The sequence below is a fragment of the Panthera onca genome, chromosome D2, assembly GCF_046562875.1.
Source record: "Panthera onca isolate mPanOnc1 chromosome D2, mPanOnc1 haplotype 2, whole genome shotgun sequence".
Taxonomy (NCBI): Eukaryota; Metazoa; Chordata; class Mammalia; order Carnivora; family Felidae; genus Panthera; species Panthera onca.
This window is the reverse complement of record NC_138349.1, coordinates 40,882,446-40,909,256: the sequence shown is the minus strand read 5'-3', so window position 1 is coordinate 40,909,256 and position 26,811 is coordinate 40,882,446. Positions and strand designations below refer to the sequence as shown.

At 45.7% G+C, this 26,811-nt stretch overlaps 1 protein-coding gene across 1 annotated transcript in view; it reads right to left on the bottom strand.

The window, feature by feature from the left end:
- The window catches only part of VSTM4 (V-set and transmembrane domain containing 4), a 99,040-nt gene that overhangs the window by 20,624 nt on the left and 51,605 nt on the right, over positions 1–26,811 (bottom strand). Inside the window, exons 6-7 of the mRNA XM_060642202.3 lie at positions 15,113–15,219; positions 13,597–13,658 (exon numbers count right to left, since the gene is read on the bottom strand). Coding sequence (XP_060498185.1) covers positions 13,597–13,658; positions 15,113–15,219 — 169 coding nt within the window. The remainder of the gene's footprint in view (positions 1–13,596; positions 13,659–15,112; positions 15,220–26,811) is intronic.

The following is a 26,811-nucleotide window of genomic DNA, read 5'->3' as shown; positions in this document are numbered from 1 at the left end:
AAATTAGCATTAAATCTGGCTGCGGGCATAAAAGCCCTTAAACGTGCCACTGGTTTGCCATGAGCTCAGAATTTCACATCGAGATTTTTCTTTGGGATATTGTGAATACCTAGCTTGATGTCACAGATACGGTGGTGGTTTTTCTATTTTTTCTTTTCTTTCTTTCTTTCTTTTTTTTTTTTTTTTTTTTTTTTTTACCATTTCTAGTATTCTCTATTTGAGACTGAAAAAGTCTTTTAATAACAATTCCAAAATGTTCCATGCTCAAAACTGAGGTTTTAAATGAAATAGGCTTTTTTTATATAAAAAAAATCAAATGTGAGCACAAATGGTATTGTTCTATGAGATTATAAAAATAAAATAGAGTGGAAAAGTTAAAAAAAAAATTTCCCAGCAGTGCAATGATCCCTGTAACAAAGTGCCCAACAAAGGCAGCGAATCAGCTGAGCTGAGCTGGAAAACCAGCCGCCACTCTGTAGAGACATTCCCTGCAGACACACAGGGAGGGGCCTCCCGAGAGTAGGCCCCTCCAGGACCCCCAGGAGCAGGGTGGGGTCACTCAGGGGGCTGGACCTGCAGGATCTCCAGGCCTGTCTCCAGCCTAGGCCACCCTCCGGACCAGCTTACCTCTCTGCCACCTGCTCACCCCCATCAGGAGATTCCAGGGCTTGTGCTCCTGTCCCCATAGCACCTTGCACACTGCCTGCTGGCATCCAATTAGTGCTCAAGGAATGAGTAAGTGGAAGACCACAAAATGATCTGAATGAACCAAGGATGCGGTAAAAAGGGGAAACACACCCCTGATCAATTCCCAAATCACCTTCCTCCTCAAAGCACAAAGTCACATTATCCTTCTAGAAGGGGATGAAGCGGACTCCTTCTGCAGCCCTTCTGAAGTGGGATTCCCACTGTCTCCCTAAAGGGGGTTCCTAATGAGTGTTGAAGGTGCTACCAGTCTTAAAAGGCTCCTGGGAGGGGCACCTGGGTGGCTCAGTCGGTTAAGCATCTGACTTCAGCTCAGGTCATGATCTCACAGTTGGTGAGTTCGAGCCCTGCGTCGGGCTCTGTACTGACAGCTCAGAGAACTTTGGACTCTGTGTCTCCCTCTCTCTCTCTGTCTCTTCCCCACTTGTGTTCTGTCTCTCTCACTCTCAAAAATAAATAATAAAAAAACATTTTAAAAATTTTTAAAAAAGACTCCTGGGGAGGAAGCGCTCCACTTGGCCCATCGTGAATGAAATCAGAGCCTCAATCAGCCTCCATTGGCCTCTGACACAGCTGAGAAGCATCCAACCTGGTAGCCGTCTGCGGACAGCACCAGGCAGCAAAGGGCCTCGGCACTGACCTGGTGGTGTGCCGGGAGATGACAGGTCTGTGACAGAGACCAGAGTCCCTAACACAAGACTAATACAATTCCACCTCCACTTGGGGGAAAGCGGGGGAGGGGATTTCCCTTCCCTGATGATGGCATCCCACTTATGAAAGGCCCAGTCGCTTGCTCTCTCCGGACTGGAGGAAGTCCATGAAACCAAACGACTTCTGTTTTCCCTACTCTCATCCCTTCCGAAGCTCGGCATCGATTCTTGCCTGCAGTCAACATACATAACTCCCCGTGACAATAATGGGATGTGCATGTGTACCGAGGGGAGCATAGAATTTTTATCTCTGTAAAAATGGTACTGGTGCGGTACAAGCAAAGTTTTTGTTTTTTTCCCAAGGCTTTTACTTGGGGCAATATATTGTACATGTGGTGGCGGGGTTTTTTTTCTTCTTTTTAATTTTAAATTGAGATTATGAACATATTTTATGCAGGTTAATATATCCTTTTCATGTAAAATTTAACTGAAACCGGTTCTAGCACATTAACGACAACAAGAGAAATTCTCCGGCTTATTATAAACATCCTTCAAGAAACCTGAAATGCATGTCCTCTGGAAATAATTTTGCTGGGATTTGGGTTATTATTAAAATCCTCTCAGAATTCTATCACTGGTGTCTAATGTGCCTCAAAGCCCTTTTCTGCTACTTATCAGAGAGAAACTCTGGTCTTGGCAGGATATTCTTGATTGTGAAATGAGGCCAGGAAAAGGGGCTCCTTTCCTGAGGCCGGGAAGACAATGGACAAGGCAAGGCATGTGGGTCCTGGGCTGACCACTCAATGGAAGGTCGGTTCCTAAGACAGGTTCCCTCTCAGCCATGATGGAATGAACCACGTCGTTCCTATTCATTCTGAGTGCTCTGATCTTTCAGCTTCCATGAGAAGAAGCAGGTTTATGGTAGTAGGCTTTAAAAACATTTTTAAATGTTTACTTATTTTTGAGAGAGTGACAGAGCACAAGCAAGGTGGGGGTAGTGGTGCAGAGAGAGAGGGAGACACACAATCTGAAGCAGGCTCCAGGCTCTGAGCTGTCAGCACAGAGCCCAAGGCAGGGCTCGAACTCACGAACCATGAGATCACGACCTGAGCCAAAGTCAGATGCTCAACCATCTGAGCCACCCAGGCATCCCTTTGGTTTACTGTAGACTTTAAACTAGAGGGAATCGCAGGTGAGCCTGTCTTGGTCACACACTCTCTACATGTCAGAACTCTACCTGTGAGGGGCATTAGGATGTCACAGGACAGAGCAAACCCCAGCTGACACAGGGATAAACCGTCCAGGAAAGGTCCTCAGGAATGAAGGAAAGTCACCCTACCTTTTAGAAGCTGATTCTCATGTTTAATTTTCTCTTTGTTGATAAATAGGAAAATCCACCATTCTCCCACGTGGGGTCTGAATTCTTTACTAAAATGTAAAAACAGTCTTCTCCAGATGTGAAGGACTCTATCCTGTCGGCAATGACCCAACCGGAGATGTCTACTGAGTTTGATACGTCATTCAGAGCCATACTCAGACTTACAGGTTCATCAGATTCATCTGGAATCTTGTTGAACTGCCGATTCTAATTCACCAGGGTCAAGGGTGGGGTCTGTTTGCCGACAAGCTCCTAGGTGATGCCCAGGCTGCTGGTCCATGGACTGCACTTTGAGCAGTGCAGACTCAGTCCAATCACACATCTTTGTCCTCAATCATTCATTCACTCCACACACACTCTGTAAGTTCCAGCTCTTTTACTGAGGACACAGTGATGAGGAGGACAAGTCCTTGATGACTTTAAAACTAGTGCTAACGAACATTTAACACCTCTGTGCAGGACACAATCAGCAGAGGGAAAAGGCAACCTACAGGATGGGTGAAAATATTTTCAAATTATTTATCTGATAAGAGGGTAATATCCAGAATATATAAAGAGCTCCTACAACTCAACAACAAAACAAACAACCTGATTTTAAAAAATGGGGAAAGGACTTGAATAGACACTTCTCCAAAGAAGATATACAAATGGCCAATAAGAACCTAAAAAGATGTCCAACATCACTGATTGTTAGGGAAGTGCAAATTAAAACCACCATGAGATACCATCTCACACCCATTAAGACGGTTACTAATGGGGCGCCTGGGTGGCTCAGTCGGTTGAGCGTCCGACTTCAGCTCAGGTCATGATCTCGCAGCTTGTGCGTTCGAGACCCGCGTCGGGCTCTGTGCTGACAGCTCAGGGCCTGGAGCCTGTTTCAGATTCTGTGTCTCCCTCTCTCTCTGTCCCAACCCACTCGCATTCTGTCTCTGTCTCTCTCAAAAATAAATAAACATTAAAAAAAAATTAAAAAAAAAAAGATGGTTACTAACAACAACAACGAAACAAAACAAAACAAAACAGCCCAGGAAATAACAGTGTTCGCAAAGATGTAGAGAAACTGAACCCTTGTATCCTTGTGCACTGTTGGTGGGAATGTAAAATGGTACAGCTGCTATGGAAAACCTATGGCAATTCCTCAAAACATTAAAAATAGAATTCCCATGTGACTCAGCAATTCCTGTTCTAGATATATATCCAAAAGAACTAAAACCAGGAGCTCAAAAAGATATTTGTATGTTCACGTGTTCACAGCAGCATCATTCACAACAGGTAACATGTGGAAGCCACTCAAGTGTCCACGGACAGATGAATGAATAAGCAAAATGTGGTATATACATCCAAGGAAATATTATTCAGCTTTAAAAAAAAAAAAAAAAGAGGGGCGCCTGGGTGGCTCAGTTGGTTGAGCGTCCAAATTCGGCTCAGGTCATGATCTCATGGTTCATGGGTTTGAGCCCCGCATCGGGCTCTGTGCTGACAGCTCAGAGCCTGGAGCCTGCTTCGGATTCTGTGTCCCCCTCTCTCTCTGCCCCTCCCCCACTCATCCTCTGTCTCTCTCTGTCTCAGAAATAAATAAACATTAAAAAAAATTAAAAAAAAAAAACAAATTCTGACACATGTTGCAACATGGACAATCCCTGACAATGTTATACTACGTGAAACAAGCCAGTCACGAAGAGATAAATGCCTCTTGCATGAGGTCCCTCATGTAATCAAACGTATAAAGACAAAATAGAAGGGGGGAGTTCATGGACGAGGGGAGGGAGGAGTGTGGTTTAAAGAATATAGAGTTTTGCAAGATGAAAAGAGTTGTGGAGACTGCACAGCGATGAGAATGTACTACGGAACTATACGCTGAGAAATGGCTGATGGTACAACTTATGTTACGTGCACTTTGGGACAATGAAAAGAAAACAGCCCCCACCGTCTGCACTATCTAAGGTGTCTACAATGTATAGCCTTTGTAGTATAAGAAATGTAGAGGTCGCTTTGTAAAATGGGAACCACATGGTCCTAGTGGAGGGAAAAGTTAGATCAGGCAGGTAAGTATAACTTCGCTGTGGTGTGGGAAGTGCTAAAATACAGGTAAGGTGTTATGGAAGCCCCAAAGGCTGAAAATCAGATGGATGGGGAGGTGGTGGGCCTGCAAGCCAGCTGTGGCAGTGAGTGGGAGGAAAGGAACGAGCCCAGGCATCCTGGAAAGTAACAGACGGGCTTCAGGCACCAGTACATAGGGGTGAGGGAGAAGGCACCTACATTCTGGATGGGACAGCCATTCCCTGAGGCAGGGCTATCCCAGGTAGAGCAGGACTGGGGGGACGTGATGAGTCCCCTGTGTGCTGTGATGAACGGGCGGTGCATGTGGAGCCACCAGAGGGAATGTACGTACCATAAACAGTCAGAACCAATCTGGAACTGACTCGAAGACGTAAGCAAGGGAACGGACGGGCTGCGCAGGTGCCTGCTGCCCCTGTGACAGTGTTGACTCTCCCAGGCAATCTGTTCAAGAAGAAGAGCATCCCAGAGACAGCCAGCATCCTGGACCGGTGGAGGAGGGGAAGCAGCCTACCCGTGTGGGGAAGGGCAAGAGCCAGGAAGGAGAGCAGTCAGCTGGGGGTGGTGGCAGATGACCCTTGTCTACCTCCAGGAACAAGGACATGGATGCCTTGAGGGGTCAGAAGTAACAAATTCACTGAAAAGGGCCATGAGAGTTGGCGATGGGGAGGTCATTGACTCGCAGAGGCATAACTGATGCTCAGAGAACTGGATTTGTGGGTAAGTAGGGCTCAAGCGGCAGGAGGACTCCAAAAGAAGGTTGTGGGGGAGCCACATCTCAGAGGTGAGTGGCGGCTCTGCGGGAGGATGAGGTGGGGGCAGCGGGTGCAGGGCGGAGCCCCCCTGCCAGCGGGAGACAGCCCAGCCCAGCCTGTACTCATGTCGCTCACGGAAAGCCGTGCTTCATCCTGGAAGCAAGGGGGAGCCAGGAGAGTATTTTAAGCAGGGAAATGACATGGTTGGAGTTGTGTTTGGGAACAATCTCTAGGCAGCAACGTGGAGGATGGATCCGAGCGGGACAGGCAGGATATAAGAGACCCACTGGGAAATCTGTGGTAATTAAGCCCATGATGTTCCTGATTTTTCTGTGTCTTAGGTCTTTTGCTCACAAGAGATCATTTTCTCCTTAGAGAAGAGAGGTGGCCTGAGCCTTCTGGCTACTGTGTACTACATACAAGTGCCGTAATTACAGAGGCTCAAGGGCGAGGAGGGTGTTGACTCAGAGGCAGGAGTGTATAAAAGTTCATTGAGCCCAGGGGTGCCTGGGTGGCTCAGTCGGTTAAGTGTCCGCCTCTTGGTTTTGGCTCGGGTCACGATCTCATGGTTCCTGGGTTCGAGCCCCGCATTGGGCTCTGCGCTGACAGTGAGGAGCCTGCGTGGGATTCTCTCTCCCTCTCTCTGCCCCTCCCCAACTTGCGCTCAAAATGAATAAATAAACCTTTTAAAAACAAAAAACAAAAAAAGGTCTTTGAGTCCAAAGAACTGTATTCTCGTTCTCTTTTCATTAGTTTTGGGGTCCTGACTACCCTCCTCTCAAATTTGTTATTTCCTGTTGCCCTTCTTTAAGCACTGAGGTCTTACCTCCACATCACAGAAACTGTTTCCTCTTCCTCCACTTGGCCTCCAAATCAATAACTGACCTGATGCAATAAAAATCAATCAAATGCACTGCTGCCTTTCTCTGTTTCTTCAGAAACAAGGAAGCAATGACAGCTTTTCCTGGAAGTATCTGCATTAGCCCCACAAGTCCTGGGGGCTCTGCTGTGGGGAAACTACACATTTTACGTTTTGTCCAAGTACTCCCTTGCCCCCCAAAAGAAGAAAAAACACTGATGTAGAAACAATGACTCACTGTCAGTGTTTAAGGTTATTAGACAAAACGATCACATTGTCCGTCAGAGAGACGCTTCGTGATGGTGCGTGGCCTCATTAGGTGATTAGATAACTCCGAAAGCAGGCTATGCCGTGCTTGTGTTGTTAAAAAAGAGGAGGGTCGGTTTGCACAGCTTGATTACGAAATGTCTAAAATGCTTTGCTCCTCTCTTTTTTCTTCCTGAATCCTATCATTTTTTAAACCTCCCAACCACTCCCCGTCTCTGGAATACGTACTTCCCGCAAAATGCTATGTCGCCTTGGAAACATACAAAAAGGTTCCCGCTTTTATGCTTTGAGGGTGAAAACACAAGGAAACGCGTCTGTTATTTTTGCCTGCCAGAGTCTAGAGGGCCTACCAGGAGCTGGTAGTTAAGATTTATAATTAAGATGAGTGATATTGGGGGGGGGGGGGGGCGCCTGGGTGGCTTAGTCAGTTAAGTGTCCGACTTCGGCTCAGGTTATGATCTCGAGGTTCATGAGTTTGCGCGTCGGGCTCTGTGCTGTCAGTGCAGAGCCCGCTTCAGGTCCTCTGTCCCCTTTTCTCTCTGCCCCTCCCCCACTTGTTTTCCCTCTCTCTCTCTCTCTCAAAAATAAATAAACTTAATTAAAAAAAAAAGATGAGTAAGATGGAATCTAAGCCCCCGGCAGAGGAACTGGCACATAGTAGGTACTCAATAAATATTCCCTCTTGTCAATGCGGTGCCGGAGGCAGCAGGAAGCTTGACTTCTTGGGGTGAGCACGTGCTACCATCACTCTGGAGAGAGGGCTGCGTGTGCTCTGTGGCCTATAACCACCCGAGGAAGCTCCGTTTCGTGGTGATGGTAGCAAAATGGAACAGTGACAGAATTGAAGACCTAAACTAGTGCCAGGCCTGAAAGAAAAGATGTCTCCAAGTTATTTTCTAAACTACCCACCAAGGCCTACGTGAATCAACAGGTATCTATTGACTTTAGTTTTAGCTACCATCAAGACTTATTGATCGGAGAACTAAATATCGACCCATTGAGACCAAGGTCAAGGTCAATGCTGCCCTCCTGGGAAACTACATCTTAATATGAACTAAAACCTGCAGACGCTAGGCCTGATATTTTTGACTCTATACTGCTGGTCAGACAGAGTCTCATTCAAAGTCAGCTCTTTTCTTTATTGTATATTGTCATAGGTAGGAACTGGTTTCCAAACTGGCTTGTTTCTGGAAAATGGGGCATAGAAAATTTTAAATCTTTTCATCTTGTAAGCGATTAACAGACAATTTGGTACTTAAGAAATGTTATTGGAGACGCTTCTATAAAACAAGGAGTCCCTGTGATGCATATAATTAGATGCATGTAAATCATATAACTGCCCCAATTAACTTTCTGTGAAGATTAAGAATGTCCAATGTTGAATCTGCATCGAAGCACACCAGCTCGAACAAACACACACACAAAATTCAACAACAAAAACTTGTGACTAAGACCAGAGTTATTTTTGAAAGTACTGTTCACTCCACTCTGTTTATAAGTGGCCCCCAAGGGATTACTGTAGCATTTTGTACCCCATAAGTGCACAGCTGATTTTTGTTCAATGGACAAATGAGAGGTGCCCCCCCCCCCCACCAGGCTGTGGACTAGAGATAGTTGTCCAACTAGGTAAGACCAACAACACTGCAAAGGGGCCGTCCTCTAGGGCAGTGGGGTTGTCTTCACAGGAGAAGGATCAATACTCTGGTGAGTTGTGGGAACTCACTTTTCTTGAACAGAGTGTGTGTCCTCACATGCAAAACTGGGGATCGGGAGTAGGGAACTTATTAGGAGAGTTAACTACGGCAATATGCAAAAAGCACTTCTTTGGGGGGCACCTGGGTGGCTCAGTCGGTTGAGCGTCCGACTTTGGCTCAGGTCATGATCTCATGGTTCATGAGTTCGAGCCCCGCATCGGGCTCTGTGCTGACAGCTCAGATCCTCTGTCGCCCTCTCTTTCTGCCCCTCCTCTGCTTACTCTCTCTCTCTATCAATAAAAGAAAAGGCACTGTTTTGGCTGTCTCTCTAGGATATATCCACAGAGTGTCAGTAAATAGCTGTTTCTGTTATTACCAGGGGTAAGATTCTGGATTAGAACCAATAGCTCCTGAACAACTCAGAGAGAAAGTAAGGTGGAAAATTTACAACGCATATCCTTTCTTGAGGTTGTTGATAAATATCAGAACATAGAGAAAAGATCTGGAAAAGATACACAGGTACACACATGTGCAGTGATATGCACAGCTGAGGAGTGAGGGAAGTTGATAGGTTTAGCTTTTATGCTCAACTGAGTTTCCAAAGGCCCACTGAATGACCAGAGATCTATTTAAATCAACAAGCACTCTGCTGCTACATTTGAGGACAAGACAGGAGTAGGCAGTAGAGGAGAGCTGGTGAGGAATTTTTGATGATATGAACCAGATGGAATCACACTGAATGAAAAGCCCATCAGAGCCCACAGTTCACTGCAGGCAAAAGAAGTCTTTCTCTGGAAAACAGTGAACCAGCCTCTCCAGTAGAACAGCATGAAACTTGGGCACAAAGCAGCAAGGGCAGGGGCAAGGCTGGGCCAGAAGAATATGTCAGAAGCCACCAGACCCAGGCTCCACTCTGAGGCAAGAATCCAAATGAGCTGGCTAAAACTTTATGTTTTGCATTCAGAAGGACCAGATTCAAGTCTGCGTGACCCTGGGTTCCATCTTGCACCTTACTGACTTTGCATCTCACTGTGCCCATCTGTAAAAGCAGAATGACAGAACCAACTCTACTGAGCTGGTGTGCAGAGTCATTAACAAATCTCTATCATGCTAGACACTGCTCTGGGTATGGAGGATACAGCAGTGACCACAACAGACAAGCTCCCTGCCTTCATGGGCCGTACATTCTGGTAGAAGGGAGAGGCAACTAATAGATAAATATAAAACATGCCAGGCTGCCTCTCATAGGTGAGCAGTGTTTTATATAGGATTTCAAGAAGATTCTTCCATCAACGTGATATCTGGATAGAGAGCTGAGGGGGTGAATAGATAAGCCACAACTATATCCTGGGGAGAACGTTCCAGGCAGAGTGAACAACTGGTGCAAAGTTCCTTCCAGAACATTCTTGGTATGTTTAAGGACTGGCAAGGAGGCCGGTGTGGCCAGAAAGGAACAAGGAAGGGGGTCAGTGGCAAAAATGTTGTTAAAGAGGTAATGGGGGCCAGATCATATTCAGCTGAGCTTTCCAATATGGTAGCCACTAGTCAAATGTGGCTTTCAAGCACTTAAAATGTGGTTCTGAAATGAGATGTGTAGTAGGTATAAAATATACACTGTATTTTGAAGCCTTTGTAGAATAAAAAGCATGTAAAATATTTCATTAATAATTTTAGTATATATTACATGCTTTTTTTCTTTTTTTTTTTTAATTTTTTTAATGTTTTTATTTATTTTTGAGACAGAGCATGAGCAGGGGAGGGGCAGAGAGAGAGGGAGACATAGAATCTGAAGCAGTCTCCAGGCTCTGAGCTGTCAGCACAGAGCCCGACGCAGGGCTCGAACTCAAAGACTGTGAGATCATGACCCGAGCTGAAGTCGGAAGCTCAACCGACTGAGCCACCCAGGCGCCCCTATATTACATGTTTAAATGATACTATATTTGCTATATTGGGTCAAATAAACCATACTGTTAAAATTGGTTTCACTTGTTTCTTTTTACTTCTTTACTGTGGCTACTAAAAAAATTAAATTACATATATGGCTTGCATGGTATAGGGCATTATAGGCCACAGTAAGGAATCTGGCATTTATATTGAGCAATATAAGTAAATAGAAGTGCCCATAAAGTGCTTAGCATATTTCCTAGAACAGAGTGGAAAATTTTATGAAACTAGAATTCCAGTCACAGAAAAATTGCTCAAATGTAAAGGCAAATGAAGATATTTGAGGGAAAGACATTAGATTCAACAAAGAATAATAACAAAACTAGTACATGTTTGGTTCAAATAATTGTTTAGAATACAGTGATGAATGGTAAAGAAGATGTGATAGATATAGATATAGATAGATACAGATATACAGTGGAATATTATTCGGGGATGAAAAAGAATGAAATCTTTCCATTTGCAACAACGTGGATGGAACTAGAGTATATTATGCTAAGCAAAATAAATGAGTCAGAGAAAGACACATATCATATGATTTCACTCATACGTAGAATTTAAGAAACAAAACAGATGAACATGGGAAGGGAAGGAAAAATAAGATAAAAACAGAGAGGGGATCAAACCATAAGAGACTGTTAAATACAGCGAACAAACTGAGGGTTGCTGGAGGGGAGGGGAGTGGGGAGAAAGGCTAAATGGGTGATGGGCATTAAGGAGGGCATTTGTTGGGATGAGCACTGGGTGTTATATGTGAATGAGGAATCACTGGGTTCTATTCCTGAAACCAATACTACACGCTATGCTAACTAACTTGAATTAAAATTTTTTTTAGTGTTTACTGACTTTTGAGAGAGAGAGAGAGAGACGGAATGCAAGTGGGAGAGGGACAGAGAGAGAAGGAGACACAGAATCTGAAGCAAGCTCCAGGCTCTGAGCTGTCAGCACAGAGCCCAAAGTGGGGCTCGAACTCACGAACCACGAGATCATGACCTGAGCCAAAGTCAGATGCTTAACCGACTGAGCCATCCAGGTGCCTCAACCCAACCCACTTTCAATTTAAATAAATAATTTTTTAAAAAAAGAACGTAGTGATGAAGTTTAATGAAACTGACAATTAACGATTATTGAAATCTGAAACATAAAGTAAATAAAAAAGATCTGACAAACAGATAAAACTGCATACATTCCTAAATTCCCAGTGGGTCAGAGAAAAACAGGCAAAATAAAAAGAAACAAGTATTTCATTTTAGCCATCCTCATAGATGTGAACTTTCTGCTTTTTAATTTCCATTGCCATGATGCCAATGAGGTTAGATACTTTTCATGAACTGACTATTTGTGTACCTCCTTTTGTGACATGCATGTTTCAGACTTCATATTTTTTTTTGTAGTCTTGTCCTTTTATCTCCTATTGATTGGTAGGTGTTCAGACATTCTAAAAAAGAACCTTTGTTAGATGTATGCATGACAGGTTAGACATGGATTAGACAAGTGCATGATCCTTGTCTAATTTTTGTAAATTAGGGGTTATGGATCATTTTTCATATGGATATCCAACAGACCCATCACCCTATATTGAAAAGTAATCCCTCCACTGCCCTGCAATGCCACTTTTGTCATAAATCAAGTGACAATACATCCCTAGATCTGTTGGGGGCTCTTTATTCTGTTCCTTTGATCAACTTATCTATCTTTGTGCTAATACCATAGTTTATTAATTATTGTGGCTTTAAGATCAATCTTGAAAATTGGTATAGAAATTCTCCACTTTTTTCTTTTCCTTCAAGATTATCTTGGCCACATGTTAGAATAGGGTTGCCAATTTCTCTCCCTCTCTGTCTTTCCCTGTCTGTCTCTGTATCTCTCTCTGTCTCTCTTTCTCTCTCACACAAATATAAAACTGCTAAAAATACTGGAAACAAAGTAAATAACAATATAACTAGAAACTTAAAGTTGTTCATGTCCGTGCACACATATTGATATAAATTAGTGAGTTAAATAAATAAGAGAAGGTGTCCAGCTCTTCTTTACAGAAGAATTTCAAGTAGTAAATGTACAGGGATTAAGGAAAATAGAAAATCACCATGAGTACACCATACTAATAACTGCTACAAGCAAAATCCATTGATGAATGGTAACATTGTGGCTAAAAGTTCAAGGAGAAATGGGATATTTGCTTAGACTTGACGTTATCGCCCCTGAAATATTTATTAATGGCTGTGGTGGTTAACAGCACAAATTATTTGATACTCCTCTCTCAGGACAGTGAGCTTCTCTCCTTCCCTTGGATGTGACCCGGACTGAGTGACTGGCTTCTAACAAATAAAGTATGGAAAGCGAAAAACAGTAACTTTGGACGGAGAAGGCTGGCAACCACCCTAACCAAGCGATCACAATTAATGTCACTTTCATAAGACATATCGACATCATGCATCCCTGAACAGATGCACTGAGAAGGAAATATCACCTCTGCATTCTACTCCATAATCCAGAACCTCATCTCATCTCTACTCCTCAGAAAACCTCAGGGAAAGCCAAGTCAGGGGGACATTGTAAAAAAATAACCGGTTACGACTCTTCAAAAGTGTCAAGGCCATGAAAGTAAAAGAATGACCAGGGAATGTCACAGATTGGAAGAAACTCAGGACGCATGACAACAAAATGCAATGTGATATCTTGGACTGGGTCCTGGAACAGAAAAAGAACATGAATGGAAAAACTGCTGAAATCTGGTCAGAGTCTGGGGTGTGGTTAATGGCAATGTGCTGACGATAATCTTACTTTTGACAAATACACCATGGCTACGTGAGATGCTAACATTAGGAGAAGCTAGGAAAGGGCAGATGGGAACTCTCCGTTGTTTTTTTTTTTTTTCCAACCCTTCTGTGATCCTAAAGTTATTTCAAAATAAAAAGCTATGACATATTTTCTGGAAGGTTCTTCAGCAGTCTCTCCAGAGTGGTTATCAGGTTAATGTATACAAGCAGGCCCATATTCCATTTTATACCTTCCTGAGTATGGCCTTTTTTTTTTTTCTTTCTTTTTGAAAAATAGCGTTTATAATGAAACATATGTTCTATTTTGATTTTTAGAAAGCCACTCTGGGAACAAGATATGGGGAAAAGATGTCTCAAAAGCTGACCCAAGCAGAGAGAATGTCTTTGCTTGGGGATCAAGGCACTGAGAACTATCAGCGTGATTGGAGTCAGTAAAGCTACTACTTGGGCTCTGCAGCGTGTTGAAGGCTTGAGGGGACAACACCAAACAGAATAGGGTTACTCACCAGCGTGACTTTCCTCTGCGGTTTCAGCAGCTTCGGTTTATGGAACGTGGCGGCTATGGGGGCTGTGGAAGCGTATGAAGAGTTTAGCTTCCAATTCTCCCCAGACTTTTAACGTCCACATATCATGAGCAACACAGACATACTCTGTGGAGACTCATGGACCCCTTCCTGCCCCTATGGAAGAACTCCCGTTTCTGACCTAGATACCACTGGGTGCCCCTCGATGGAGAGCAATTCTCCCCTAGTCTTTAGCCATGTCATCCTTTCCCATCTTCAAGGTCAATGAAACAGCTCTGCATAAAACACTGCCAGCTACAAAGAGGTCAGGTGTGCAGGTGAGAACCAGGTGTGTTTGGTAAAGGCTGAGCCTGGGAACTTCCCTGGGGCTTCGTTCTAACTACACACTAACAGTGAAAGCAGTGACCTTGACCTGCACAGCAGCCCTGACAGGTCATCAGGGAGGGTCTTACTGTCCCCACTTAACAGAGGAGAAAACCAAGGCTCTTCCCCACCATGTCATGTAATGAGTATTTCAATGATTTGGAACTTAAACTTGACCTTCAAAGTCAGACAGACCTCACCTCCAAGCCAGACTCCATCACTTAGCTCTCTGAGTCTCACTTTTATCTTTGGTAAGGTAGGGTACTATCTACTCTGATTGAATGAGATGTTACGGCAGGGTTCTCTGCCCCCTTCCCTCCCCAGATCTGCACTTGTCATGCCTCCCAGAACGCCCAGGCCTTCCAGCCTTTCTGTCCACCCAACGTGTGTTCAGCCTGAGCACCAGTGGCATTCACCACACGACCCCAAGGGTCTCTAGGTGACAGCCTGTGAAGTCTCACCTGAGGGATAAAATGTATCTTGTCTTCTTATTTAAATTGTTTATCTGGGAGGTCCTAGTACTTCCAACTACATTTCAAATTATTTGAGGCATGAACGTCTCCCAAATTGGCCATGGTAATTTTAGGAACTGTCTGTAGATGGCCTTAGTTCTCCTAAGATATGAGCAGTTCTCTCCTCCAGAAACACCCATCTTTCTCACCCACGTTGCTCTACATTATAACTGGAATCAAAGACCAACCCTCATTTCATCCCCAGGGCCAATCCAAAATAAACTACATACCTGGTTTACATCTTTAGAAAAATCAGAGGCTTCTTTCCCTTGAATGAACCAAGATGTTGACACCCCTTGTCCCACCTCACTATGTGCCGAGCATGTTAATAGTTGAAATATATTTCAGTGTGGATGGAATATACTGTGGAATCAGTCTCTGCATGTTGGCTCCCCCACCCACCCACTAAAGCATGCTGAGCCGGTGCACCACCCCCAGCCCCACCTAGTAATGGGGCTCAGTTATGATCAGAATCTAGGTGGGGTTCTCCAAGCTATATAATCACTGGATGTCATGTCTTCCATCTGTCTACTCCCCCTGTCCTGGTCCCACTTCTAACCCCAGACCCACTCTGGATCAGTCAAGCTGGCTCCTGCGTGGGTAATTGTAAGCTAGCTTCCTACCTTTGGCAGGGACTGCAGGAGGAACATCAGCCTTCTCCTTCCGCCTCTTGCCTTTCTTGGGTTGCAGTGGGGCCAAGCTGGTCACACTGGTAACGGTCTCCCCTGAACTATAGAAAAGAAGAGTCTTGGTGAAGGCAAAATCGTATTTGTTCCAGGGAAAGGGAAAGGAAGCAATAGTTTCTGTGTGCTTCCTGAGTACCTATCTAAGGTCAGGTTATCTTACAGCTGGATTGGGATCACTCTATGCTTATCTCCAGGGATGTCTGGAGGTCTGGGACTGACCTACAGCTAAGATAAGGATGTTGAGATGAGCTAGTTAGTGGTTTATAATGTGCTTTTTAAAGTTCACAGATCCCTGGAGAGATCCAGAACCAGCTTGTCTACACAGTTACAGATGTATGGATTGATAGTTTATACTGATTTCATGAATTATAGAGTTTGGCTTGGCCACATCACTAGTAGGGTATTAAGATACCTTTTGAAACTTCTGCTTGAGCTTCCGTAAAACTGAGATTCTTGGCACATATTTTTGTGGTTCCCAATCCAAAAACAGAGCCCCTCCTGTGCAAGGGAGAACAGAGCTTGGGAGCTGCACCTGGAAGTCTCCAGGGTCCCCCATGATGGTTCGTGCTTTTTTCTGGAAGTCTCCAGGGTCCCACATGATTGTTCATGCTTTCTTCTGGAAGTCTCCAGGGTCACCTATGATTGTCACACTTTCTTCTGGAAGTCTCCAGGGTCCCCCATGATTGTCACGCTTTCTCATGGAAGTCTCCAGGGTCCCCCATGACGGTTCGTGCTTTCTTCTGGAAGTCTCCAGGGTCCCCCATGATTGTTCACGCTTTCTTCTCCTGCTGTACCTTTACTGTTAGTAGCGGGTAAGTGGCTTCACCCTGAGGAGGGCTGTGGGTGTTTTCAGTTATCTGGCCCTGTGTATAATATCAGATTCTGTATCTATAATATCAGATTCCTGCATGTGTTACCCATGACAACCCAGAATGACGACACTGATAAATAAGCCTTATATTACAGGTAAGACATAAAGGACCTAAGTGACAAAAGATACAAACACAGACTGGCTTGCTGTGAAATCTTGATCCTACATGTGGGATGAAGTGTATACACTTTATTGAATGGCTATCACTCTTATTTCAAGTGTGTCGTATTGGCTCCAGCAACCCATAGGGAAGCCCCTTTTAGAATCTCTTATCCTGAGGCACATCTCTTATCCAGGCAGGTGCAGTTACCAAGACAGACTATCTCCCTAATACATAAAGACTTTTTAGAAAGCCTTAAGCCTATGACCAACTGCCTAATAATCAAAATGAAGGAAGGCAGTAAACGGTTATCATGCAAGAGGAAAGGCTCTTACCTATGAAAACATGCTAAAGCTCCCTCACAAAAGAAATCCAAATTAAAACATACTGCACTTCCTTTCTCCACATATCAGAATGGCAATAATCACATTGGAGGCAAAGTGCTATTTTGCCAAGAATGCAGACAATTGGGCACTCAGATGTATGGCTGGTATGAGTGTAAACCCTTCCCAAAGGAGAATACTTGGCGATAAGAATAACTTGGCAATCAGAATAATTTGGCAATCAGAATTACAGAGGCTTCTACCCTGACCCAGCGATTTCACTTCCGGGAATTTCTTCTGTGGATATCCTTGCATGTGTATGAAATGTATGTATAAGATTTGTCCTTACGGTGCTGTTGTTAATAGCAATAAGAACCCAACTGTCCATCAGCAGGGGACTGGTTAAGGAAATGACAGTGAATCTACCGATCCACAAAGGGGGGGGGGGGTTCTCTGTAGCTGCAAAGAGGAGTAAGAAGCTATTTATGTGTGATGAGAAAAGATACATCGTTAAGTGGTAAAGCTGGGTGTTGGCCAATGTGTAACACGTGCCCCTTTTGTATAAAAGCAGGGAAAAGTAAAAATAAATAAATAAATAAATAAATATATATATATATATATATATATATATATATATATTAACATTTGCATACATGTGCACAAAGAAACTCTGGAAGTATTCACAAGAATTTTTAAATAGTGGTTCCTTACAATGGGGCTGCTGAGGAACTAAGCAGACAGGAGGACGGGCAGGAAGAATTATCACTACACATTTTTTAGTCAATTATTTAAATTTTCAATTTTAATTATTAAACCATGTGACTGTATAATCACTGGAAAGCAATCAGTTAAACATGAAGAAATCTCTCTATATATTTAATAAAAGAAGGTTATTCTAACATTGTCCTAGGGTTTTAAAAATGAACAGAGAGGGGCGCCTGGGTGGCGCAGTCGGTTAAGCGTCCGACTTCAGCCAGGTCACGATCTCGCGGTCCGTGAGTTCGAGCCCCGCGTCAGGCTCTGGGCTGATGGCTCGGAGCCTGGAGCCTGTTTCCGATTCTGTGTCTCCCTCTCTCTCTGATCCTCCCCCATTCATGCTCTGTCTCTCTCTGTCCCAAAAATAAATAAAAAACGTTGGAAAAAAAAAAAATGAACAGAGATTGGGGCTACCTGGGTGGCTCAGTCAGTTAAGCCTAGGTCAAGATCTCACCATTCCTGAGTTCGAGCCCCGCATCGGGCTGTGTGTTGACAGCTCAGAGCCTGGAGCCTGCTTCGGATTCTGTGTCTCCCTCTCTCTCTGCCCCCTCCCCACTCGGGCTTTGTCTCTATCTCTCAAAAATAAATAAACATTTAAAAAAAATTTTTAAATGAACAAAGATTGACCCACACATTGTGGGAAAAATTCCAAGAATATAGATCACACTGAGTTTCCCCAAAGATGGCTTATTTTTACTGGGAACGGAAACTCTAACCAGCCATGAGTTTAGAGTGCAGGGTCAACTGTGTAAACTCACAGATATCCCAGAGGAATGTGCGTTTACAAAACGCTGACCACTAAGAGGAAACAAGGGATCAAAAACTCTCAGAATTGCTTAAATACACAACCACATGTACAGCTTCATCTCATAGCTTTAAACCCTTGAAACGTTTATTTTTTCTTCTTTCCATTATAAATTAATGCATGTTCATGTTTTCAAATGGTAATTACAGGCATGGAGGAAAAAAACGAAAATAAATAAGTCTATCCTAACCAAAACACAACCTTCTTAAATATTTCCAGTCTTTTTCCTGTTTCTTGTTTAATTTTTTTAATGGACTTTATTTTTTTTTTTTTAGAGAAGTTTTAGGTTCACAGCAAAACTGAGCAAAGGGTAAGAGATTTTTCATATGTCCCCCACCCCGCCCCCTGCACAGGCACAGCCTCCCCCATTAATCAACACCCTTCACCATGGTGGGACATTTGTTATAAGTGATGAACCTACATCAATATATCATTAGCACCCAAAGCCCATAATTTCTATTAGGGCTCACTTTGGTGAGTTCCATGGGTTTGGACAATGTATCCGCCACTGCGGTACCATAAAGAATAGTGGTACTGCCACAAACCCCTCCGTGTTCCACCTAGTCATTCCTCCTGCTCCCCGCCCCCCACCCAACCCTTGGCAACCGCTGATCTATTTACTGTCTCCATAGTTTTGTCTCCTCCAGAATGTCATATAGGTGCAATCATACATTATGTAGCCTTTTCAGATTGGCTTCTTTCACATAGTAATATGCACTTAAGTTTCCTCCATGTTTTTTCCTGGCTTGCTAGCTCATTCCTCTTTAGCGCTGAATGATATTCCATTGTCTAGACGTACCACGTCTTCCAAATCCAATCCCCTACCATAGGGTATGTTGGTTGCTTCCCAGTTTGGGCTATTATGAATAAAGCTTCCATAAACGTCCGTGTCCAGGCTTTGTGTGAACACAAGTTTCAACTCTTCCTTGGTTTTTACACACTGTGTGTTACTGTCACACTGTTTCATAATTTTGCACCCTTCTTCTTACCTAATTTGTATTCTCCACATTGTGACATCTTGACAGTGTTCCAGTGAGAAGACAGGTAGGCCACGGTACTCAACTGTTCCCTGGCATCTCAGTAATACTTGACACGTGAGTAATGTTGTTATAAATGTATTTGTGCATAATGGTTTTCTACTCTTAGACTTTTGTGTTAGGTTAGATTCTTAGAGCTGGAATTACTAGTTCGTGGAGGAGGACCATTTTAAAGGGTATTTAATTCGCACTGTCAGAATGATTTCCAACAAGTTAGCCCTACTTCATAGCCACTCGGTCAACGGATGAGGAGATTTCTGTTTTCATCCTCTTTAACACCTGGTTTATCGGCTTAAAAAAACTACTCAACGGATAACAACGGGATCTCCCTTTTCCTTGCATTTCTCTGACTTCGTGAGGATGAACATTTCCAGCATTTGTCTCCTCGCGTTTCCTCTTTTACGAATGATGTGTGGACATCTGTAATTATTTATTAGGGTCTCGAGTTTTCTTAAAGATTGGCACACACCTTTCACATCAGCCGGACGTATTTAGTGCAAACATTCCTCCCAATTCCCTTTGAATTTTGGCTTCCTATTAACGCACAGTGATCTGTTTCTTTTTGTTAAATTATTCAATATTTTTTTTTCTTGTCTACCGCCTCTGAGCTTGGATCGTCCTTGCCAGTTGTACCTCAAACCCTGCAGAATCAAATATTTCCTCCTTCCTCTTCTTTTTTCTTGGACTTAGTTCTTTAGCTCTTTAATATAAAGTGAAAGTTCGGGGACATCATTTATATAAATGTATGCCATCAGACCCAGGGCTTTCAGTAAGCTAAAAAAGATCTGCTTTGTCATCACCATTTTCCTTCAAAACAGCAAAACTGCAGTGAACTAAATTTAGCCCTAATTCATACTTCAACGGTGGGAATTCATATACAATGAGTCACCCCAGTGACGTGACAGATGATTTCTCTCGCAAAATATTATTTCTCCCAATGAGCCAGCAAGACTGGTCGAAATTTTCGACAAAGAAAAGTCCACTTTATGATTCACTTACAGGAAAGTTACTCTATACCTTAGGTTGGAACAGGACTGTGTTTTGTCCCAGACACGAGGGAGTGAGCATTGCTGGAGCCAGTCAAACCAAAACAGATAGAAAACGGGACAGAAACTCCATCTAAATGAGAGAGGTGTGCGATTGGAAAGCAGTGCTATTTGTGGAAGACAGGGCTATCTTTCTGGTTCCCACAAGGGCTGCGTGGCTGGCACACGTGGGAGGTATTGTAACAGGTGCAAATGTCTGGCCCAGACACCTCTCATAGGTGTCTCCCTCCCACGAAAGCTGGGCACCTCTGCTCTGTGGCACATGGTGGCCGGATCCGGGGAATGGGCACTGGACAAGGGGCAGAAGGCCTGCGTTACAGCAGGTTCCACTCTGACGAGAGAGGTGACCCTGGATAAGTCACTCACTTCCTGGGCCTCCATCCCCCAATCTGTAAAATGGGGAGAAGTACACTTGCAATCTAACTCACAGGGTTATTATTAGGGTCAGATTGGCTGGCACGGCCTAAAGTAGACAGGACGTGAAGCAGCTCAGGGGCACTGACCCAAATCTCTGGTGCATGAGTGCAGTGGGAGATGTTTCACAGTGTTACCCAGGGAGGATCATGTCGCCGCCTGGGTATCTCCTGGCACCATGTCTCGGCCCTGAGGTCTACCAGTTTCAACCTACACGTTGATCAAAAAACTTTCTGCCCAAAATAGTACAGCATGCTCTCCTGTTGCCACAGGTACAGCTGTGTTATCTAAGAACCAGCACAGCACACAGCAGGTGGGTAAGGAGGAGGGAGAAGCTGTACCCCCAAGCAGCCCCAGGGCACCGGATGGAGCAGGCAACCTGGGTTTTGCTAGGTATCGAACAAATTGTGAGCAACTACACTTCGCTGAACTTCAGTTAATAAGAGCTACGTGTGTCTCTATCCTAGGCAAAGCACTGGGAAAAGTGCACAATATCCATAATCTCCGACCCTCCCAGATGGGAAAATGAAGCCTCGGAGAGGTCCAGGCGGGAGACGTGGGACCTGATCCAGGGCGGCCTGCCTCCTTGGCCCTGAAGCAAGGATTCTGGGCCCAGCCCAGACAACAGAGAAGAAGAAAACTAGGACAGGAAGAGGGTAAATCAAGCCAGATCCACGATGGCTGCTCTGGGCTTAAACCAGCTCCCTAAGGAGAAGGTACTGAAAGGCGATATCAGCATTCCATTGCATTTAAGTCTGTACTAAATCTGGGACTGTTACAGCAGTTAAAGCCCTGCCTGGGTGGGAGGAAGAGGGCCCAACCAGAGTGCTGGGGACTTGGAGGCAAGAGCTGTGGCTGGTACCCAAGACCAAGGGCCGTCTTGGCCTAGGATTGGACAGAGGAGGAGGGGAGCACAATTCCTATACCTGGAATTCTCTGGAATAAGTGATGTCACCTGTCAAAATGGAGGGGGTAGGCTGGCCATGTGGAAATCCGGTGTCTCTACTCTATAGCTAAGAGTGTTTGGGAGTAGAAAAAAACAATACAATAGCACAAACTGAGCTGATCCCACCAAAGAACAAAATTATAACTAAGACCCAGCCACATCTTGCTTCCATAACTAAATGTGAGATCAAAGCACCCCTCATATTGAACCACAGTGCCTGTGGCATACGGGTCCTCACCCACACATCAGTGACTGTCCTAACACCCACCTGTCTCTGGGATAATACTAGAGGTACAGCTAACCATTCACGCTGAGGGACTTTCGTACATCCAACCCTCGCGCGCCCAGAGGCCAAGTGTTTCCTTCGGTCCCGGGAAATCTTTGTGCCTCAAAATAGGAACTATGAATCAAAATGCTTCCTTAAGGTCTGTTTAATCTTGTTTCCTATTGAATGAGTAGGCACCCTCATCCTTGGGCACACAGCTGTCTGTCATGTGCTGCAAGGGGATTTGCTGCTCTCTGAACTCTCATGCCAAGTGTTGTCTGTCAATCAAAAGAACTCAGCTCAGAAAGCCCTCCGTGAGTGGGGCTGAGGAAGGTGTTCGGGCTCTGGTCCTGCCCACACCTGCCCCAGGCCTGCTTCCTGGAGCCATTCTCCCCACCCCACCCCACCCCACCCCACCCCTCGAGCCCTTCTTCTCCATGCTGTCTTTGAAAGTCATTGCTTTAGCTGCCTGTTTTATCTGCAGAAATGTCCATGTGCTTCCTTTCCTCTTGCCCACATAGCTCTGTTTTGACAATGCCGATGCCTGATACGGGTCCCCAGAGGATCACAAGCTCCTTGCCAAGCAGCTCTGTGCTCCTTTTTCCAAGATTTCATGCAGCCCACCCGTCACCCCCTAACCCTGTACCCCACAGCTTCAAGTGTAGAATCTTGAAGGAGGAACGCTGATCTCGACAACTATGGCAGCCACTCACTGTCATTATCAGTTACAGTCAATTATATCTCAATAAGCTGGGGGAGGGGGGAGGAGCACAATTACAGCCCCCCTCCTCAGGTTGGCTGCCACTGAGAAAGGCCAATGACTCGTGCAAATAGGGCAAATTTCCCAACCTCTCTCTCTAGGCTTTGGAGCGTGCTTTGTGGGTTTCCCATGCCACTGGACTACTCAAGGTTAATGGCCACCGCATGCCGGGAGCTGCTCAAAGCTGCAGAACTCCACTCTCAAGATGGACAAAGGGTACCACCCGCTCACGGTGACTCCCTTGAAATGACTCTTTTTTATATGACATGCCAAGAACATAAAACCATAAGTAGTACACAATGAGCGTTTAATGGGCTTCACCTACTGCATTATCTTACCAGTATTATTACCATCATTATTATGGAATCTCTCTCAGAGTCCTTGAAGAGGGGGTCAGACATGACAGAGTTCTCTGTAACCTGAGCCAGAACCGGTGCACCTAGAAAAGAGCGGCAGACCCTTGGCGGTCACGGTGTATTCTTCTCTGCTGCTTCTACCCTACGGGGTTTTTGCATGCACGTTCCAAGTAGCATCAGAATAAAGCTGCTCCCTTGTGAGGGAGCTGCCAAAGCGCCTCCCTGTCCACAGCCTCCATGGCCTTTTATCATAAATGGCTTACACAACCTGAGAGGTTCTGCTGGGGCCCCGTTGTTAAAGCTCTCCGTTGCAGTCCCTGCCGGCTTTGTGAAGCCTGCACGGAAGCTTTGCCAGGCCACTGGTCTTGTTTGTGAATTTAAGATCTATGAATACGAACTGGTAAGATCATGCCTCATTAATATTTAGTGGTTCCATGCAGTGTTCTCGTCTTGGGTCATAAGAAAAATGGCAGAGAGGTCACTGGGGTTACATGCCCTGCATCTATTGCCCGCACCACTGAGGGTATGTGTTTGCGTGGGATTGGCCCCACCCATCCTCTGGCCACCATGCTCGGTTCAGGCCGGTCCCCTACCACCAGGGTGCGGTTGTATTTGCTGGTCAGGAAGTGAGACAATTCCTTCATTAGGCCAGGTGGCAAAGCACCTGCTCCCACCTTTCTCTTCCCAAGGGGAGCCAGCCTGGCCTGGGGATACGCCAATCCTTGAGGCAGCACTGCCCGGAGACAGGCTGGGAATAGACGCCATCACCCCAACAACACTGTGTCTCTCAGACCGAGCTTCCCTGGGGCCCAACCACTGCAGCAGCCCTAGTCAGATGAGCCGGCCAAGTCCCTTCCTAGGTAACACCATCTGTGCTAGCTTCCTGTCACCTGGAATCAGAAGCTTCGTAAATAGTACAGAGGGCTAGCTATTTATCTAATAGTTGGCAGTTTTATTCCTGTTCTTAGTCTGGGGAGACTAATTTGTGCCTTGCAGGGTTTTATGAAGATTAGAAATAAATCCCATAAAGTGTTCACAAGTGGAGGTACACGGGCACGCCGTGAGTAATTATGAGGAATTAGCCCACAGCCACTGCTATCTCACTGAATCCTCACGACCCTGAGCAAGAAGGACAAAAGCAAATTTGCACCCATTTTGTGGAGGGTGAAAAATTCTCGAGTGGCCCAAGGTCAAGCTGCTGGGTGGCATGGCTCCAGCTAACACCAAATCCAGGTGGGGTTTTTTTTTTTTTTAAATGTTTATTCATTTTTGAAAGAGTGAGCCTGAGATGGGGAGGGGCACATAGAAAGGGGGACAGAGGATCCAAAGCAGGCTCTGAGCTGACAGCAGTGAGCCCGATGCGGGGCTAGAACTCACGAACCGTGAGATCATGACCTGAGCCAAAGTCGGTCGCTCAATCGACGGAGCCACCCAGGCGCCCCTGGGCGGAATGTTTTTTACATGATGCCAGGAATAACCACCAGGCTCCATCTCACAGGTCGGTCCTCCTCATGCCTTCCTCTGCCTGGGGACTAGGGAGGGACACCGAGCCTGAGAGCTGGGGTGGGGTGAGGATAAGAGGCACAGCAAGGATGTCAGGGATACAGGACGGGGGCCAGGAGCCACACGGCCGCATCTGCTATCCCGGCCCTCGCCACCTTGCTTGCTCAGGTGAACGTGGCCAGAGGGGAGGCATTCGGCACACGGGTGGGCTAAAACCCAAGCAAAGAACAATAATGGCTGGCGCATCTGCAAATTGATGCCTGTGACCAGAGCACATTGGCTTCTCAAAGTCAGGGGGACGCAGGGCAGCCACCGCCCTCCCCGGCATCTGTGGCTACACCCTTCCCACTCTGCTTCCATTGCCCTGACTCTCTCTAGCGTCTCCTCCTCGTTCACCTGTGTGCATGCCAACCCCAAAGTGCTCACAACCATGTCCGAGCTTCCCGGTGTGTCTGGGACAGTGCATGAGTCCTGGAGCCAGGTGGCCCCGGGCTGGCATCCTCGCGTCTCCACCTCTGCCTGGCAGGGACCTCACCATGAGCCACACTCTTCATGTCAGTTTTCATCTGGAGAATGGGACCATCACACCACCCACTCTTGGGGTTGTGGTGAGGAATGAAGACGATGGTATGTGTCGATGCTTAGCCCTGTGCCCATCCCCTGGCATCTGGCCCTGCCACCCCCTCCAGCCTCTCCTCCCTGCTGCTCTGCCCTGCACCTGCAAGGCTCCTCACCCTCATGGACCAAGTGACCTCATCCTCCCAGCCTCTCACCCACTCTCCCTCCCCACTTCTGCGTGCTGCCTCCCCCCCCCCCCACCCCCGCCCAACCCTTTTCTGGAACACTCTTCCTCCTCCTTCAATACTTGGCCTGAATTTCACCTCCAGGAAGCTTTCCCTACCAACCACAGAGCCCTGGGACGGGGTTAGGAGCGGCTTATCTGGGTGCCCGTGACAGCTTGGTGGGCACCACCTGCGTGCTGCCACGGTTTTGTTTCTCTAGGTCTCCCATTTGATGCGGCACTCAAGGGCATGGGCTGTGCGCTATTTCATCCTTGCCCTACGGGCCTTAAAAGAAATCCCTTACAGAAGAATCACCCAAGTGTGACTGAATAATAACAAAAACCAGTTGCATAGAGCTCACCATTTACCAGGACGGTCGGAAGCACTTCACACAGACTAACTCATCGAATCCTGCCAACAACACTATGCACCAGCTTTGCCCCCCCCCACCCCCCCTTTCATCAGAGAGGTGGCAAAGCTGGCCAAAGGCACACAGCAATCAGCCGCAGAGCCCGGATTTGAACCGAGGCAGCCTGGCCCCAGAATCTTTCAGCATCACAGAAGATTACCTTTCACAGAAAAAACAAATTCCATAATCCTACCACTATTCAGTATTATGGAAATGAAGCGAGTAGTTACACATCTAAGTTCAGAGCCAGTATCTTTAGATTCCCTTTGAAATCACCTCTGCCTTCACACTAAGGTTCTGAACCAGTCAATTATTAATTAAATCCCATACTTCGACTGTCAGGGTATGTTTAAAAAAAAAAAAAAAATCTCTGATGGTTCAGAAAAAACTGAAAAGTGCTTTAAACAAAGCTCACAAACCACAGTAATGCTATGCCTGTAACTTATCCAGCATATAAATAGTCTGTGCCCCTATTCATCCATGAGAGAGCACACACACCAGAGAACATGAAGAAAGCCTGGATATCTTCTGTCAGAACTGCTGTTGGCACAGGGAATATAATGTGCACTTCAATTTCTCCCATCTGCAAATACTTTGTTATCTCAAACCCGTAAGAAGAGGTCAAACAACAGATCAGGAAATCTACTGTCTGGGAACTGCCTTTTTGGTGCCCACGGCCATCCTCTTGGCAACTTTTCTTAAACTTGACCTACAGGAAAGAAGGCATCTGCATCCGTGGACAAGGTGTCATGGTGTGGGGCTCTATGCAATTGGTGGCATTTCATTTCAAATCTGCCTTTCCGGGACCTTTGGGGGCAGTATCATGCTCACTCCTCGAGCTGCTTTTAGGGAGCTGAAAAATCTTGCAGAACCCTGAGATGCTCCGGCCCAGCTTTCTGTTCCAGGAGAGCACTTAGCCATGGGAAGGAAACAGTTTCCCAACCCCCAAATCAGGGCCACCCCCTCCCAGGGGATAGCAACTTCCGACTTTGGGGATGACACATATTCAAAATGAGACGCGCTTTCCTTCAGTATGAACTTCTCGCAATAATCGCAATAAGTCATGGAATCCCTTAGAGCCTCCAGGTCTGTCCCAGTCACTTGGTAGGCCCTCCTCTTGGTGACCGCAGCCACAGTGCCAGCATGTGGCCTCTTCCTGAGGGTCCCTCCCCTGCCTAAGGGTTTCCGTTCCTGGCATCCTGCCCTGGTCCTGTGCTCTCTGCCCATTCTCCCTTAGGAGGAAGTGGTCAGAGGACAGAGAAG